This window comes from Macaca nemestrina, chromosome 2 (genome assembly GCF_043159975.1).
Source record: "Macaca nemestrina isolate mMacNem1 chromosome 2, mMacNem.hap1, whole genome shotgun sequence".
Taxonomy (NCBI): Eukaryota; Metazoa; Chordata; class Mammalia; order Primates; family Cercopithecidae; genus Macaca; species Macaca nemestrina.
The window spans coordinates 151,924,555-151,942,083 of NC_092126.1; the positions used below are offsets into that span (position 1 = coordinate 151,924,555).

Consider the following 17,529-nt stretch of genomic DNA (forward strand, 5'->3'; position numbering starts at 1 on the left):
CCATGAGAATCCAGGGGAGGAAGGGGACAGGAATAATCTCTATAGGTCACAGAGATACCACAGGCCTTATTACCTCATTCTGTCCTGATGGCCACCCTGCAAAGCTGGTATTATTAGCCTCATTTTACAGAAAAGGAAATAGGTTCAGAGAGATTAAGTCATCTGCCCCAAGTCACACAGCCACTGGGCAGCAGATAAGGAGTTCCATCTGAGCAGCTCCTTGGAGAGTGGTGGGGTCCTGGCAGGGGAGGTTCAGAAAAAGGTCTTGATTACCCCCAGATCTTGGACCCCACATCTGCTGGGCTCACCTGGTCTTGGGGAGCTCCTCTGAGGCAGCCCAACCTCTCTGCAGCCCAGAGATGGTCAGGGGACAGAAACCTGAACAAGGAAAGGGGTTGGAGAGACTTGAGGGTGTTTCTCTGTTATCTGATGGTGGAGGGCAAATGGGAGGAAAACGCTCAGTGTCATTGTGGGGCCACCGAGGGCCCTGAGAGATAGGCAGTAAACTTCAGCCAGGGCCCTGGTGACTTAAGATGTATTACTTCCCTTAGTAACCATTCCAAGCAGACGTCAGGGACATCTTGATGAGGAATGAAGCCGTTGGTGCCGATAAAACATTTTTCTATTAGCCACGCTCAGGTCAGCCACCTGCTGAGCCACGGGAATTGCTCTGACAGGACCTTCATTCCTCAGAGGTCAGGTCAGTGTGGCAAGGTCATGCCATGGGATATAAAAGGGGATGGGTATCTCTGGTGCAGCCCCAGCTTCTCCGAGTCCTGATATCCTGAGCTCATGCTCAGGAAATGGGATGCACAGGGGAAGGAGAGCCGGGACTCCTGGGCTGGGCAGTCTAGCGGGCAAAGCCCGGTCCCTCAGAGAGCCGACAGCACGCCCGGTCTGGCTTCCCCACCGCCCTGTTCACTGCCCCAGTCCTGCCCACAACCTCACCAGCCATGTCCCAGCTTTCCTTCAACCAGTAACAAGTCAATTCACTGAAAGCCAATTCATAGAACAGTCAATTTGAAGAATGATAAAGTCATAAAAAGGACTTGCTTCCTCCCTTAACCTTTTAGCTTTAGTTGACTGGTCCATTTTCATCTTCAAAACGGCATTTGATGGAATGTTATTTGTCTCTGTCCCAGCTGCCCACTGTGGTGGCAGGGGGCAGAGACAAGCATGGTGACTGTGTCATCAGGAATGCTGCAGGCACAGGGCAGAGGAGGGCAGGAGTGGCCATCAGCAGGGCTGTCCTGCAAGCTCAGGGGAGCAGGAAGGCCCACCTGAGAAGAGGGATGGGCTGGGCTGGGGCTGGGGCCCTGGTTCTGGGAGACAACTGGGGACAATACATAAGACCCCCGTTCCATCAGCCAGCTGATATCCACTGCCTGCTGGCAGAATAGGGTCTCAAACTCAGAACCCCTGGGGGCCAGCCAGGCCCCAGCTGGCAGCCAAAGGGGCTTGTGCTGCCTTTCTGGGGTGAGGGGCTGGCCCCAGTGCCCCTGGTGGGATGCAGCCTTGGAGAGAAGGGCCCAAGGTGTCTCAGGTGTCAGGGAGGGGAGGGTAGTAGAGGTTGGTGACCATGGCGCACCACCAAGGAAGTGAGACTGGGAGGTCACTGGCTGTCCGCTGTCCTCAATCACCAGAGATCTCAGTCTGTCAGACCCAATACCTACTCTCACCTTTTTAAAATTAAACTTTTTATTTTGAGATAATCGTAGATTCATTTGCAGTTGTTAAAACAAACAAACAAAAAAACAATACAGAGAGATCTTATATACACTGTTTCCCCCAATGGTAACATCTTACAAAACTATTGGATCCATCACCACCAGGATACTGACACTGCACTGTCCCCCCACCTTAGGTAGATTTCCTGTTTTGCTTGTACTGTGGAGCCGACACACACGATACGCCTGCATAGAACTAAACACATGCATGCACACACATACAGGCAAATACAAGTGCCACCACAATCAAAATACACAATAGCTCCATTACCACAAAGATCCCTTGTCCAGCACCCCCCTCCTTAAAACCAGAGCTTTGCACTATCCTCGTCTCTCTTCTCAAATGAAGTTGATGAGTCATGTGATCCATCTACACACACACTTAAAACAGAACCAAGAGAATAGCTGGATGGTAACATTACAGAAAAAAAAAAAAAGAGGAAAATAATTTAGAATAAAATAAAGGGTAATTTGTCATGTTAATGGTGGGTGGGCCTATCCCATAGTCACCTGTCAGGTCGTGTGACAGCGACCACAAACCCAGATGGATGCTGGAGTTCACTGCGGACTCTGGCACCAAGAGAGATGCTGTCCTTGGTGATGTGGTGCTCTGAATGGTGGCAGCTCTTGGCGGAGCTCCGAATATATCAGAGTCTGATCTTCCCTCGACTGCGAGAGCAGTTGCATTCCTGGAAAACTCAATGCATATTCAAATCATACAAAATGCATTTTGTGGTTTAGATGTCAAGAGGAGTGAGGACCAGACTCAGATAGTTGCTCACAGATTTTCACACCCATAAATATCTGTGCGGATTCTTGGTGTAGGGGCCTTGCCCTGCACAGCCTAGGCTGGCCCCGCTCCCAGACACCCTCTGGCAGCTCTGCCTGCATCTGGGGGCCCACTGTCAAAGAGATGCTGATAACTGTGCCCAGGACTGACCTGGACGGAGAGACAGCCAAGGTGAAAATGATGAAGGCTCGACGCATAGGCTTCCGGGAGGTGTGTGTGCGGGGGTTCATCTTGGAATGTTCAGGCCCCATCCCGCCAGCCTCCCTTCTCCTGCCTGGGGGAGACACACAGGGCTTGGCTTCCTTCATGGAGGCCCCACTGCAAGCAGCAGGCCAGGGCTTCCCACGGAGGGAGACCACCGCCTCCTGCAGCGGCCGGCTGGTCACACATCCCCCAAGTTGAGCATTTCATTGGCTCAAATCCAGAACCACAAAACAGTGATGGGAAAACTAAACCGCTCTGTGTCACCAGCTTGCTGAGGGAGCACTTCAGTGACGAAGCACTCATACACATGCACAGAAATTCACCAGGGACCCAAAGGAACTGGACACAGCTGTGGCCTCTGGGCAGAAAAACGAGAAGCAGGGAACCACACAGACAATGTGTGCAGCCCTTTTTTGTACCATGTGAATGAATAATCTCTCAGTTATATGAATACATTTAAAAAAACAACAAAAACATAACCATCCCTTTTGTAAGCTAAACTTGATCACTCACACTTTTATTCAGGAAGGGGAAATTTAAAAACACAAGATACCACTTCACACCATTAGGATGGCTATTACTAAAGAAAAACAGAAAGTAACAAGTAATGACAAAGATGTGGAGAAACTAGGACCCTTGCGCAGTGCTGGGGGGAAGGTAAAACAGTGCAACTGCCATGGAATACAGTACGGCGGCTCCTCAAAACAGTCAACATCCAATCACCACCTGACCCAGCAAGCCCACTTCGGAGTACACACCCAACAGAAATGGTACCAGGGACTTGGAGAGGTATCTGCACACCCATGTTCACAGCAGCACTATTCACAATAGCCAAAAGGCAGAAGCAACCCAGTGTCCATCAATGGGTGAATGGACAAACAAAATGTGGTCGATTCGCACAATGGAACAGTGTTCAGCTTTAAAAAGGAAGGAAGTTCTGCCCACTGCTGCAGCACAGATGAACCTTGAGGACATGATGCTAAGTGAAGTGAGCCAGTCAGGAAAGGACAACTGCTGTCCGATTCCACTCACATGACGTCCCCAGGGCAGTCACATTCACAGGGACAGAGAGTGGAATGGTGGGCGCCAGGGGCTGGGGATGCGAGACGGGAGTCTGCGCTCACGGAGCACAGAGCCTTTTTTGGGAAAGTGAAGTTCTGGAGATGGATGGTGTGTTGGCTGCAAAACACTGTGAATGCACTTATTGCAGCTGAAATGTGTGTAATTAAAAAGGGCAAACATGTGGTGGATCTCCACAATGGAACGGTTTTCAGCTTTAAAAAAGGAAGTTTTCTGTCTGTCTTACCACAGTTTTTAAAAATGGTGATTTGTGCCTTGGCAGGCCAGGCCCTGCAGGGATGCTAGAAAGCAAACGCGGGACTTCCAGGCAGCTGGTGACAACAGAGGGGCCGGCAATGTGTCTGTCGCAGGGAGGACTCGTCATGCAGGAGCTCCATGAGGGGACCCATTTGCCTGGGGGAGTCAGGAGAGAGGCACAGGCTGGACTGTAAGGTCTGAGGTGAAGAGAAGGGCACTCCCGGTAGAGGAGCCAGCATGGGCAAGAGTGTGGCGGGGTGAGCCTTCCAGGCAGTGCTGGGCAGCAGATGGAATGTTGTGGGATCGGGAGAGGCCAGGAGGGGCAGGACAGAGGGCCTCAGGACCCAGAGTGGCTGAGGAGAGAGGGGTGTGTGCGGGAAGGGGAGCCCACTGCCCCACCTCGTTCTCTTCTCAGTTCTATTCAGGAGCTGCTCTGGCAGGTGCCACCAAGGTCTTATTTACTGTGTCCTTTCTTTGGGCAGTCAGCTCCACGCAGGCAGGGCGGGCCTGGTTCGTTTACAGGCCTGGTGTGTGTCAGGACTGGTGTGTGTCAGGACGTGGACTAGACGTCCAGTGACCATGGTGGGCTGAGCGAATGAACGGGTGATTGATCGGCAGGATGGGGCCACGTGAATAAGCCAGCATGCCTGGAGCTGCTGTGCCTGGCAGACACAGCTCCTCCCACTCCCAGTCCCCTGTGTGTCGCAGCATAACCAGGAACTTTCCAGATGAGGTCACAGGCCCAGAGAGGGCAAGCAGCCTGGCCAGGATCACTCAGTGCAGCAGGGACAGAGCTGGAGTGGAGCCTCCTTGTCCTGCTTTGTAAGGCCCCAGGTGGGCCAGGGCCTCAGAGTCCAAGGGGCAGAGTATTTTCATCTGCTCTGCCTGCAGGGAGCCTCCTGGGGTAAGAGTGAGAGAACAGGAGCCATCCAACAGGCTGGAAGGAGCGGGAAGGGCAGACGGGGCTGTGTCATCAGTAGGCTTTTGGGGGAAAGCAGCAGGCTCTAAGGTAAGCCTGGGAGCAGCTTAGCCAGTACCCAGGAGCAACACCTCCTAAGACCCCACTGGTGGTGACAAAACTGGTCTAGTCCACAGGTACTGGGTGCTGGGCTCCCAGCCACTGTGGGACAAGTACCCTCAGCACCCAGGACAAGTGGGCTGGGGGCAGCCACGCCGCAGCGGCAGTGGCCAACACGTTCCAGGTAGTGCATGCAGTGGGGAAGGGGTGGGGAGGGACACAGCCTCCTGGCCAAGAGATCTGGAACCTGCTCGGGGTAAGGCGTCAGGTCCCCCAACACCTGGGCCCCCTGACTGCCCTCCTTCCCTTCCTCATCCTATCTCTGTGCACCGGGTGCCCACTGGCCCCACCCACAAGGGCACACAGACCTGGCTTGGGAGGAGCAGGGTCTGGAGTCAGGCAGATTCACTGGCTGTGACCCTGAGCAAGGCACTTCCCTGGAAAATAGGATGGCACACAACTACGCTGCCAGAGTTGTGGGATTCAACAAGATAAGGCACTCTTGTTATTCTTAAAGACCAAGTGAGTGAGTCAGTGCAAGGAGGCAGGCCAGGGCCCTGATGAGAGGGTGCCAAGTCCTTTAGGGGCACAGGGGACCTTGGGGGGCTTCAACAAAGGGCCACCAGGGAGGGACAAGGATGGCGCCACACTTGCTGAGCTTGGGGCCCGGCCCGCCCTCTGGCCCGCAGGCAAGCCCTGGAAGGGGAGTATCAGCCCCGCTGCATAGAGCAGGAGGCTTAGGCCCAGCGCCTGTGCTTAGGGCACTTGGGAAAAGATGCTGACCATGGGCTGACCAAGGCCCAGCAGGGTACTGCCCCGGGGCTGGGGCCAGTCCAGGCCTTATGCTTCCTCTGAGGCCCAGGGAGGGCATGGATGTCGGATCCGTCTTTCATAGATCCTTTGGTGGAAGATGGTGGCAGGTTGAGTAAGTTAGAGGTAGGTGCTTGCCTAAGCAGACGCTCCTTGTTGCCCTGCCTGTCCAGCAACTACCAGAAAAGTCTGTTCCTCTCAGTCTCTAAAATTCAGCCCAGACAGGGTCTCTAGGTCTCAACATCATGCCAGGCCGTGCCAGCTTTGGGTATACAACGGGGAGCAGGCCTGGGCCCTGGCCTTGCAAAGGGGCAGAGGCAGTGGCCAGGCCTCTGAATTTTCAGGCCCCAGGCTCATGACATCCCCTCATGGCTGGGAGGCCCCAGTGCAGTTCCCCAGCCTCTTTAACCCCCAGTCTCTTCTTCATATCTTTAGCCTCCAGCATGACAATGTGTCTCTTTATTCCAGGGCCTCCATGAGCAGCCCCAGCCCCTTTACCTCTCTTCCTGGCCCACTCTGCTCCAGCAATACCATCCTCCCTCTGTGGCCCAATCCTGCCAAGCATGTCCTCATCAGGGCCTCTGCACCTGCTGTCTCCTGCACCTGGGGCCCCCACACTTCCCCTTGATAGTCTTTTATAGTTCTCCTCTTCCTAATCATTTAGATTTCTGTTCAAAGGTCACCTCTTCCAGGAAGCCCTCCCCACTTCCTGAGTGGCACACAGTTCACTCAATCCATTCCCATTGGGCTCTTTATCTTCTTCATTTCTCTATGTCCTTCTCCCCTGCAATATCCCCTGAAAGCAGCACCCTCTCAGTGGTTCCCAGCACTGAGTTGGGCACACATCAGGTGTGCCATGAACACTAGCTGAATGCAGGGAAGTGAAGGCCCAGGCCTGGCTATGTGGCCTTGGCTGCATGTCCCAGTCTTTCTGAGTTATAACCAGGACCTGCCCAATTGCCTCCTGGGGCTGTAAAGGGTGGATAGATGCTACAGCATTCTTGGAAAATAGCCCAGTGCTGTGTGGGTCATTCATAATGACCATTTTTAACAATGATCGCTGCATGGCAAGAAAGGCTACTGTCATCACATGTGCTTGAGAGTGAAGACTGGGCCTCAGGTTCCCTACGGGCATCTCTCTCTGTGGGCTGGGGCCGCTCTTCCCTGGCATCCAGCCCAGGCCCACTGTCCAGCAGATGCTGATAACTGTGCCTACAGAACTGACCCAGCCAAGGTGATAATGGTGAAGGCTCAATGCACAAGTTTCTTGGAGGTGTGCGTGTGGAATGTTCCAGGCCCAGTCCCACCAGTGTCCCTTCTTCTGTCTGGGGGAGACCCACCAGGGCTTGGCTTCCTTTATGAAGGCCCCACTGCAAGCAGCAGGTCAGGGCATCCCACCGGAGGGAGACCACTGCCTCCTGCAGGGGCCGGCTGGTCACCATGTCCCCCAAACAGAAGGAAAAGAGGGGCCGGGACAGTTTCAGGAAGTGAATGAATGAATGAGCAGGCATGGGTGGGAAAGTGTTCCATTGGCCTGGCCAAGCAGCCCACATCTCACACACCACAAACTCCTCACAGCCTCACTTCCTGTGTTCAAGTGACAGGATATGACATGCCCATGAGGACAGAGGGGCCCCTTGCAGAGATGATGAAAAGGACGCTGTAGTTACAGAAGTGGGGGCCATCCTTCATTCAGACACTATTCATGAAGCTGCTAGTACAGCAATGACCTCGGGTGTTAGCAAGTTTGATTCAGGGTCTGATTCTTGGAAGCCTCCTGATGTTCCCCCACTGGGTTAAGAAATCTTCCCCTGCTTTTGCTGTCATTCTTTATCCCGTCCAGTGTGCCACCTTCACGATGGACTGAACCCTGACTGGGACAGAGTCTCGATTCCATAAAGCTCCCTTGGGTGCACACCAGGGGCCCAGAGAGTGGAAGGGGCGAAAATGGAGGCTAGGGAGCGGGGACAGTGGGGTGCTGGGGGGCCCACTGGCAGGACTCCTCTAGGCTGAGGAGAGCCTGGCCATGCCGTGCACAGGGCCACTGGAGCAAGTCTGCCCCGATTTGACATGTGGCATGTTGGGGAAGGGACACCGCTGCCAAATGTACAGCAGGAAACAGCTGTGTGACCCCAGTCAAGTTCCTTCCCCTCTCTGAGCCTCAGTTTCCTCTTCTGTAAAATGGGATCAACAGTATCACATTTTGCAGCAGTTGGTGAGACTCAGCGATGCAACTAAGCACAAGAACGCTTTGCAATCAAGTTGGGCAGCTCTGATAGTGGCTACAACGCCGCTGTTGGGAAAGTTAAACATCTAGAGATACTCAACACCCCATCTCCTTTCCACGCTGAAAGGCTGGGTCTGAGCAGCAGGTGCTGGGAAAGCCTGGGTCTAGGAGTGGGCCTGCCATGGGTTCTGGGTGGGGAGTAATGGTGGGCAAATACAGGCTTTCAAATGCAGCAGGGTAACCTCAGAAAAGGCCTGCTCTTGGTTGCAAAATCACTGCATACAAACAGAGCCACCCCCTCCAAGTCTATTTGGTACTTCGGTGCCAATAGGTTTGGTGGCAGAGGAGGGATGGCCTGGAAGTCACAATGCTCAGACTGTGAGAGCCTGAGAACTGGAGAAGAGTGAAAAGACGCACAGGAAAGGAAGACAGTGAGCGCTGAGCCCCCTCTCTCAGGCAGGAAGGCTAGATGAGCTTAGTCCAGGAATCAGCAAACCCACCAGAGCCATGTGTTCAAATGCAGGTGGCTGGGCCTCCAACAGATGGAAGCAGACTCTCTAGGGAAGAGTATTAGAATTCATGTAGAACATTGTCCCCACAAAACCGCAAGTGGATGGGCTTGGGCAACGCAGCCACAGTGAATAGCTGCATCCCGGGAACATCAACCACACCTGGACATTAAAATTATCCGGAGTATGAAAAAGATCCTTAGGCTTGAGCCCTCCCCCAGACCTAGACACCAGAATGTCTAGGGGTGCGACTCACACGTTTTTTTTTTTAACCGCTCCTCAAGTGATTCCAGTATAGCTCCTGGGCTACAACCCCCACCCCAGGCTAGTACACTCCAGGGTTCCAGTAGAACTGTGTTGAGCCTCAGTTTCCCCATCTCTAAAATGGGGGTCTTAGTGCCTGCCCAGACAAGGCCTTTGCGAGGATGACATTTCTGAGCACTGGAGGCAAGCAAGCACTGGGCCAAGTAATCCGAACACGAATTGTCACATCTCATCCTCATGACACCTCCCCTCCCTGAGGGTATAACAGCCCCCGAGAGTTTAGAATTTCTCTGGCATCAGGCTCCTGGGCCCAGGCAAAGGTGTGGCAGGGAGGAGACAGCTGGCTCAGGAGGACCTATTCCCAGCCACTGTGGAGGAAGTTCCACGCTGGGAAAGGATTTACTATTTGTTTCCGAAAATACAGCGAGGGCCTTGCCACAGGGAGTGAGAACTTTGGTGTGTTCTGCTCGCATCGAGCAACCAACCTGTGAACTTCTCCACTAAAAAAGCAAGTGAGCATCACAGCGAACCAGAGGCCACCGCCATCCCCCGCAGGCTCCCGCCCGGGTCTGCTGACGCAGCAGAGGCAGAGGTGTGTTTACTTTCCCTCAGTGGAGGTGACGGGGAGCTGCCACTCTATCAGGGGCTCCACAGGCCCTTGCCGTGGTAAGAGGCCTCCATCGAATAGGGAGGCCTTGGGGTAGCCCCCAGAAGGCTCCCCACATACTGTTCCAGGCCTCCTTTTCCTAGCCTTGGGACTGAGCCCAGCTCAAGAGGACTCAGCCGTAATCTCTAACCTCCTAAGGTCTGAGGTCACTGCACAGCCCCAAACGAGTGGGTCCTGGGCAAATAGTTTAGGCAGGTGGAGACCTGACCCTGGGCCTCAACCCCCGCAGCTGAGGGTCCCAGAGGAGGGCAAAGGTTGCTCCTCCTAGAACAGCACAGTGCAGCGCCCAGAGAGCTGTGAAGGAAGCTGGCATTCGAACCCCACTGCCCCCTGGGAAGCCTGGCTAAACGAAGCACAGGCTTTGGTTTCCATAAATACCCAGGCCCGTGATGTCACCGCCCCGTGCAGACTTTCACAGCCTCTGCTGCTGGCGTGAGGCCCAGCACACAGCCGCTCTGCTGCCAGCCCACAGAACACCTGGGCATACAGCTGGACACTGATGCCACCGTGCTAGGGACGGTGGGCTGGACCTTCACCTGCCCTTGGAGGACGCAGCATCCTGCCCACTGCCTCAGCCTGCCTGCGACCTTCTATCAGGCATGGCTGAAGGGCTGGCCATGGGTGTGCTGGGCAGAGAGGCTTTCCCCAAACAGGCTATGGGCTAAACCAAAGCCAAAACAGTAGGAGCCGGTCTGGGCACCCTGAATGTGGATCTGGAAGGGGGGATACCTGCTCTCAGAGTTGGGAATTTCACAGCCTGCTGAAGACCTGCTGACTAACAGCCTTTTTCTCATCGTCATCACCAACAAACACCTCCGCTGCAGGGGCCGAACGCTGGCATCCCTGCTGGGTGGCCAGCTCCCTCTGCAAGTCACCTGCACATCCACCTGCCCCTCCCCCCACGAAGCCCCTCACTCCAGCTCAGCCGGGCCCCTCTGGCCTCTGGCTTTAGGCAGAAACCTGCCACATATACTCACAAATAGCGTCTTCTGCAGGCCATCCTGTGTGAATCCGTTCTTTCCTGTTCTGGCTCCCTCTCCAGCGGGGAGGCTCAAAGTGTTTGCAAGAGAAGCAGGAGGCTCGGGCAAGACGTGGAAGGGAATAAAATTAAATCGCGGGGCGAGTCACATTCCCGGGGGTGGCGGGCTCCTCCAGGGAGGCTGGGGCAGGAGCGGGGGGCGGCGCAAGCAGCTGACTGTGAAGGGCCCTGGCACGTAGAGCGCGCTCACACCGTGCCCAGGAGCGAGCGAGGACGTCGAGTAACCATGGTCGCCAGGCTGGGCGGGGGAGTCCACCTCGCTGCTACCTGGGCCCACCTTGGCGTGTTTCCCCTCCCGTACATCTGGGGTGCGGGGCGCGAGGATGAGGAGGGGAGGGTCGAGAGGACGCTGCCCCCGGTTTGCTCTCGCAGCATCCGGAGGAGGGGCGGGCGCGCAGGAGCCTCCCCCCGGCGCCCAAGGAGCAACGTAGTGCGGCCGCGCCGGACCAATCGCCGAGGCGCTGGTCGCCATGGCAACAGCAGCATCAGGCGCGGCCGCTCCGCGGCGCCCTCGCTGCAAAGTCACACACCCGGCCCGGCGCGGGGCGCCGGCCCCCTCCTGGCCCGCGCTGGAAACCTGGAATTCTGTTGCTAAAATGCACGCGCCGCGCGGAGCCTACGATGTCACTGCTTTCCAAGGCGGCTTCTCTGCCTTCGGAACTGAGACACGCGAGCCACGCAGCTCTCGGGGCTCTGGCCCTGGAGTGAGGCCGGCCGTCTCCAAGGCTAGCTCTGCCACTGAAGGGCGATGAGACCTTTGCAAGCCGCGTCTCTCCTGGGAGTCTTGATTATGCTACTGTGAAAGGGATCATTACAGCTATAACACGGGGTTTCAGGAGGGCGTACCACACCACTAAGCTGTACGGCGGATGGCAGAGCAGTCCTCGTTTGTGCCAGTCCTGTCCCAAAGCGGGCTGCACGGGGCTAGGGAGAATTTCTGGTCTAGCTATGGTGCCCCTTCCTCTCCGGAGGACCTTCCATGTGCTGGGCAAGTATCTGCCCTCATGATGTTTACAGTCTAAGGGGGAGACAGGAAGTAAGTGTGCAGATACAGGATTGCACGTGGTGATAAGAATCAGGATGAAAAGGGAGCAGAAAGAGGGGAGGCAGGGAGCCCGAGGGAGGCGGGAAGGAGGCTTCTGCCATCAGACAGGGTGGTCGGGAAGGCCCTCTGTGAGGCACGTGTGGCTGAGACTCCGATGACCCAAGAAGCAGGGGAGGAGCTGGCGTCCAGGCTCTGAGGTGGAAGGCAGCCTGGTGTATTAGAGTGGCCCAGAGGAGGTCAGCGTGGTGCAGTGGTGGGATAGGGAGGTGGAGAGGAGAAGCGCACATCCATCCTCGGCTCCCACACCCGCCTTTCCCACACAGATTTCTCTCTTCCTATCTGATCTTCATCTGATCCTCTCTGCTTCCTCATCTGTAAACCAGGAATCCCAGACCTATCTCAGAGGCATGTAGACAATATTCTTCCGTACACGGTAATCCTCAAGACAACTCCAATGAGGTCTAATATTATCATCCTACTTCATGGAGGAGCGCACTAAAGCCAGAGGTTCAGCAACTGGCCCAAGCCACATAGCTGGCGGGCGGTGTAGCCAGGGCAGTCTGGCTCCAGAGTCTTGGCTCTTGACTGCTTGAAAGCTGCCTCACTGGGAGGAATAAATGAGAGAGGGAGTAGTTGAGACTGGGAATCAGCTGGCCATGGCTGGCAGCCCACAGGGCCATTTCCCTCCCTCTTTCCATTCTCTCTGGACTCACACTCACTGAATTTAGGAGTGATGCTGCAACCTTGAGTTCCATTCCATCCTTTACAGGAAATGAACCTTGGGGTAAGTGATTTGCCTAAAGTTGCACAGCAGAGTGGCAGAGGTAGGACTAGGATCCCATTCTTCCAGCTCAGTGTCCTGGTAGGGAGCAGAAGTTGGAGCTGCAGCCTCAGGTGGCTGAGGTGAGGCATCGATCAGAACTGCATGATGCTTCCCCATCTGCCCTCTGTAGGTGAATCCATATGCATGACCAATCTTCCTGTAGCACGGACCTCCCTCCCTGAGTCATGTGAGGAATTCATATTTCTGTGGGTTAACATGTTGCAGAGCCTGCCCCACTCCTCACTGGAGTTTCAAAAGATTTTAATAACATCAAAATTCAGCCACTGCATCAGGAGGGCTCACTTTGTGTCAGGTCCAATTGTTTCATGGTTCCAGTGAATTCTCAGAAGCGCCCTATGAAGTGAACATAATTACCACTCCTGCTTAGATGCGTTGCACCACCTATGGGGGTCTCCCATCAAGGCAGTAGCAGAGCCCAGACTCTAACTCACAGTCTGGCTCGGGCTAGAGCAATGCCCCTCTCAGCCACCTTGCTCAAGTAGTGATTCTCTTCTCACTTCCATCTTCCAGAGGAGGAAACGGGCTCAGATTGGTGAATTGGATGCCTTGAGTGTGGAGCACCCAGTGTCCCTTTCCTGGGCTTCCTCTTTTGCTCCCTGGGAGGCCCAGGACATGCATCTGCACATCCGTTCCTTCTTCAGCACTTCCTCTTGTAAATGTACAATCCTTTTCCTTCCACATTATGCTGTTATTTCAAAGTAGGGCAAATGGCAAGGACCCTGGCATTGAGATACAAATGCCAAGATTTTAGGCTTTTACAAAACGTCATTTACTTGGACAGTGCCTACAACCCACCTGTATTGTTTTGATTTCTGACATTCAGTATCCGGCACTGGACCAGGCACAAAGGAGGCTCCAAAAAGTGTGGAGCTGGGATTCCAACTCTGATCTCTGACTCCAGAACCCACAGGTTCATCCCTTCAGGCAGCAAGAGGTCAGAGAGACTCAGCAAAGGGGCGTGCCCACCTGTGCAGGCTGGGCTTCACCTACCTCACGACCCCAAGCCCTCGCCATCCAATCTCAGGGCAGATTTGTCAGCCCCACCTCCCAGATGCAAAGCCTGTGGTCGTGAGAGGGTCCTGATCACACAGAGAGTGGTGCTACAGGACTTTGGATGGAATTGTCCCCTTTCCTCACTTTCTCAGCTGTAACCAGAGGTCTGGAGTGGGAAGCGGGGGCAGCCAGCCTTGGGGTTGCTGCCCTGTGTCCCCGGTTGTATCACAGAATCACCCACCCACTCACCCACCTCTGCAGGCTGGGGACTAGGGCACAGTGGGAACCTAGCATTCAGACAGTGTTTTCATCCCCTGGAGTTTCTGTAAGTGCCCAAGTTCACCCCTGCCCTTGCCTCATCATTGTGGACTGCGGGAAGCCACCTGCATCAGAAGGCGAGAGCAGCTGCCAAGGGGTAGGTCCAGAAACATCTCACATCCATCTCCCCTCCCTCAACCGGAAAGTTCTACCCTGCAGGTTGGCAGGAACATTCCTGCAGATTGGCTCACTCCTGCAACCTGCGGCCATCTGTCCCCAAGGTGGGAGGAGCACAACAGCATTTGGGAAGAGAGAGGATGGAGAAGGTTGGAGCATGCAGTCCACAGATATGACAGTCACAGAGCTCTTCAAGGCAGGGAACCCCAAATCCTAGGGATTCAGGGTCTTCATCCGGCACTGGGTAGAAGTGAACCCCCCACCCCCGCTGCTCTGTTCCAACTATGGAACTGCAAAGCTGTCAACACTCTGACTCTTTAAATCTCAGGCCACACAGCCTTCAAGTCTGAAGACTTTATTTTCTTTTAGCTGAAGCTTCACATTTTAAATAAATAAAATCCTAAGTGCACAAATGATAAGAAAATTTATTCTCCTTAAACAAAATAAAGCCCCCTTTACCTCCCACTCCACTAAATCTTATTCCCCTTTCCAGTCTCTGCAGAGGTGACCACTGTCATCTGTTTGGAGTGGATCCTTCCAGAACTTTTTCTATGCACTTATCTACATATATATGCCTATAGAAAATATGAAGTATTACATAGGCCCTAAAAATGGCATCGTTTTATGAATTTCTTTCTTTTCTTTTTTTTAAAGACGAGGTCTCACTATGCTGCCCAGGCTGCAGTGCAGTGGCTTTCACGGGAGCAACCATAGCACACTACAGCCTCAAACTCCTGGGCTCAGTGATCTTCCTGCCTTAGCTTGGGACTACAGGCATGCACCACCGAACCCACCATATTATGAATTTTTTAAATAAAAGATTTAAAATATGCCAAAAGGCATAAAGATGAATACCATGAACTCTGATATACCCCGACCCACTACAAGAAACAGAACATGACAAATATGATGGAAGCCCAGGGTCACCGCCTCTGTTAAATCCCCTCGCCAGTCCTGCCCTCTTCCCATCCCCATGGTGAATTCACTCTGTAGTGAATCTCCTGCATAGAGAGGTATCCACAAACCATATAAACACTTGTGCACGTTTTTAAACTTTACATAAGTAGGATCACATTGCATATCTTTTTCTGCAACTCTTTCCCCACTCGGCATTATGTCTGGAAGGCGGAATCATGGAATCTCTAAACCACAGACTCTTCCATGCTGAGTTTCCAAATCACAGGCTTTTCTAATCATAGACATGGGCTCGGGCTCTGGTGCTGGGGGGACCTCACTGGCAGGCTTGTGCAGGGCCCTCCTAACATCTCTGCCCAGCCCTACCCCTCACGTGCAGGAGGCTGGTGGAGGGGGGAAGCAGCCGGAAGCAATTATCTCTGCAAATGTGTGTGGGCTTCTGGAAGCCTGGCAAACACCTCCCCCTGCAGCAAACCAGGTATCACTGAGGTACCCTGTCCCCTGTCTTGGGGGAGAAGATCAGACCCTGGCCCTGTAACAGCTGAGCAGCAGTCCCTGATATGCTCCTGAAATGGAGCATATCCACTGCTTCTTGATGCTATTTTGGAGTCCTGGCTGATGGAGATCTGAAAGTCACGAGGGCTGGCATTGATCCCCACTTGCCGCCTTGCCAGGTTTGCTGCTGAGTGTGCCAAGAACGGCTGTGGCCAATGGAACCTGCTGTGGCTGGGGATGAGTGAGGGAGCTGTGGCCTGCAGACACTTTCTGCAGGAGCTCACACTGCACTAGGCCACGCTGGCTGGAGGAAGGGGGCGTGGGAGACAGATGCTGCTTGAGATGCTTCGGCTGCTGCAGGATTCAAGGGTCCTGCTCCCCTGGGGAGTGAACCGGTGAACACATGAGCAGAGGGCACCTACAGCAGCCCCTGTGCTTCTGAGCCTCTACTTAGGAGCCTGTGAGAGGCCCCTGAAGGATGCAGGGGGGTGTAACATGAGAGAGAGAAGGCATCATTAAAAAGTGGTGGTCAATGGCAGGACAGGATGGACCAGCCACAGACACTAAACCAGAGATGCTGGGTCCCTGTGTGCAGAGACAGAGCCCAGGACGTGGGCTCCCTCCTGCACCCAAGGGCTGCCATACCCCTCCTTTCTCCCCTCAAACCCTGCACCTGTCAGCAGGCAGTGTAGCCTGGGGGTGAAGGCCAGGAGTCTCCTCTGCCACCAGCTGTGGGATTTTGGAAGGGGACCCCACTGCAGCCCCTCATCTAGACGCCGGGATTAACAGGGCATCTACGTCCACCTGTGGGTGAAAGCTGTGTGAGTGCACACAGGTGGAGCAGTCAGACCAGGTCCAGCTGCGTGCTCTGCCGGTGTTCGCTTTGTTGTTGCAGTTGTTTTAGAGCCAGGCTGGGCAGCTGCAGAGTTCACAGGAGGGACATTCATGGGGCGCTGGATCCGGAGGTCTGGGGTCAGCAGGGCTGGTGCCTCCCTCTCCCAGCTGTCCCAGGGGGTTCCTCCAAGCCTGGCATACCTTGTGCCAAGCGCCCTTCTGCCCCTACTTCTCACCCTTCCTGTGTTCGTATTGGCCTAATATATTTATATCAATTTAAAATAATTTTCACTAAAGCATAACTTTTCTATCAGTATTGCAAATTGTGCATTCCATGTGCTAGTCACTTTCCTCAACCAATAAACATTAAAAGAAGTACGATTTAGAGAGAAGCACTGCACCCCTGAGGCCCTCGCAAGGCCCTGGGTGTCCCAACATGGGAACCCCTGCACTGATGTTGGGGTACCAGACAGGGTAGGTGCAGAGCAGGGCCGGGCCTGTGGAGGCTGGGTCAGCACAGACGTGCACGTGGAGTTGGGCTGTGTGTAGGGCCGAAGGACCGGCAAGCATAGGCCACTGGTTGCCTGGTCCCATCCCTGTGACCCTGAGCCTTCCCAAACCTCACGCTCCATCTGCCTGGTCCTGCGTCTGTAAGTGCTGACCAGTGCTTGCTTTGGGTCAGGTCCAGGCCAGGCATGGGAAACAAGGTGAGCCAAGGCCCCATCTCCTGCCTGGAGGAAGGGAGTAGCATGCCTTGGGTGGCAGTGGACACCCAGCATGTTTCCTGCCCAGCCACTTGCCTCCTTCTGGTTGCCACCTCTTTAATCTCTGGGACTCTGGGGGAGCCAGGACCAGTGCGTGACTCAAGCAGGGCTGTAAGAGGCAAGCCCAGACGTTTGCCAGTGTCATGGAGAGACAGAAGATCCCACCTTGGGCCTGAGCTTACCCCTGGAGAGATAGAAGCCCCTGCTTTACTGGGGCCCCCATGGGGAGGAGCCTGCATGAGAGGCTGCAGGTTCTCATCACCGGAGCCCCAGAGCCAGCCACACCTGAAACCTGCAGGTTATGCCGCCCATATGCCCATTTCACATGAGCCAGTTTGAAGTGGGCTCACTGTCACACGGAACCAAACGTTCTAATGCAAGTACCTTGTAATAGTTACAATACTGAGTGAACATGATCACAATTATAATATGGCAGAATTCACTGTTTCGATGGAAATGTAGATCAAATAGTGCTATGTAAGACAAGGGAAGGAGGGGCAAGGTTTTTGAGAAAAAGAGATATAGCAAGAGAAAACAGAAGTTTCCTAGAGGACAAGATGCTGAAACGGGGTCTTGAAGGATGGGCAGAAGCTTGTTGGGCAGACAGTGCATGGGAAGGTATTGCTTGCAGA

General features: G+C 54.3%; 1 protein-coding gene across 8 annotated transcripts in view; it reads right to left on the reverse strand.

The window, feature by feature from the left end:
• LOC105477737 (IQ motif and Sec7 domain ArfGEF 1) overlaps positions 1-17,529 on the reverse strand; it is a 392,170-nt gene that overhangs the window by 166,911 nt on the left and 207,730 nt on the right. For 2 of the 8 annotated variants that reach the window (XM_011734426.3, XM_011734422.3), the window contains exon 1: positions 10,511-10,954. The exons of the other annotated variants lie outside the window; for them this stretch is intronic. In XM_011734426.3, the coding sequence (XP_011732728.2) occupies positions 10,511-10,533 (23 nt within the window). In that variant the 5' untranslated portion in view covers positions 10,534-10,954. Of the gene's footprint in view, positions 1-10,510; positions 10,955-17,529 lie in introns of those variants that run through there. 8 annotated transcript variants of the gene reach the window in all.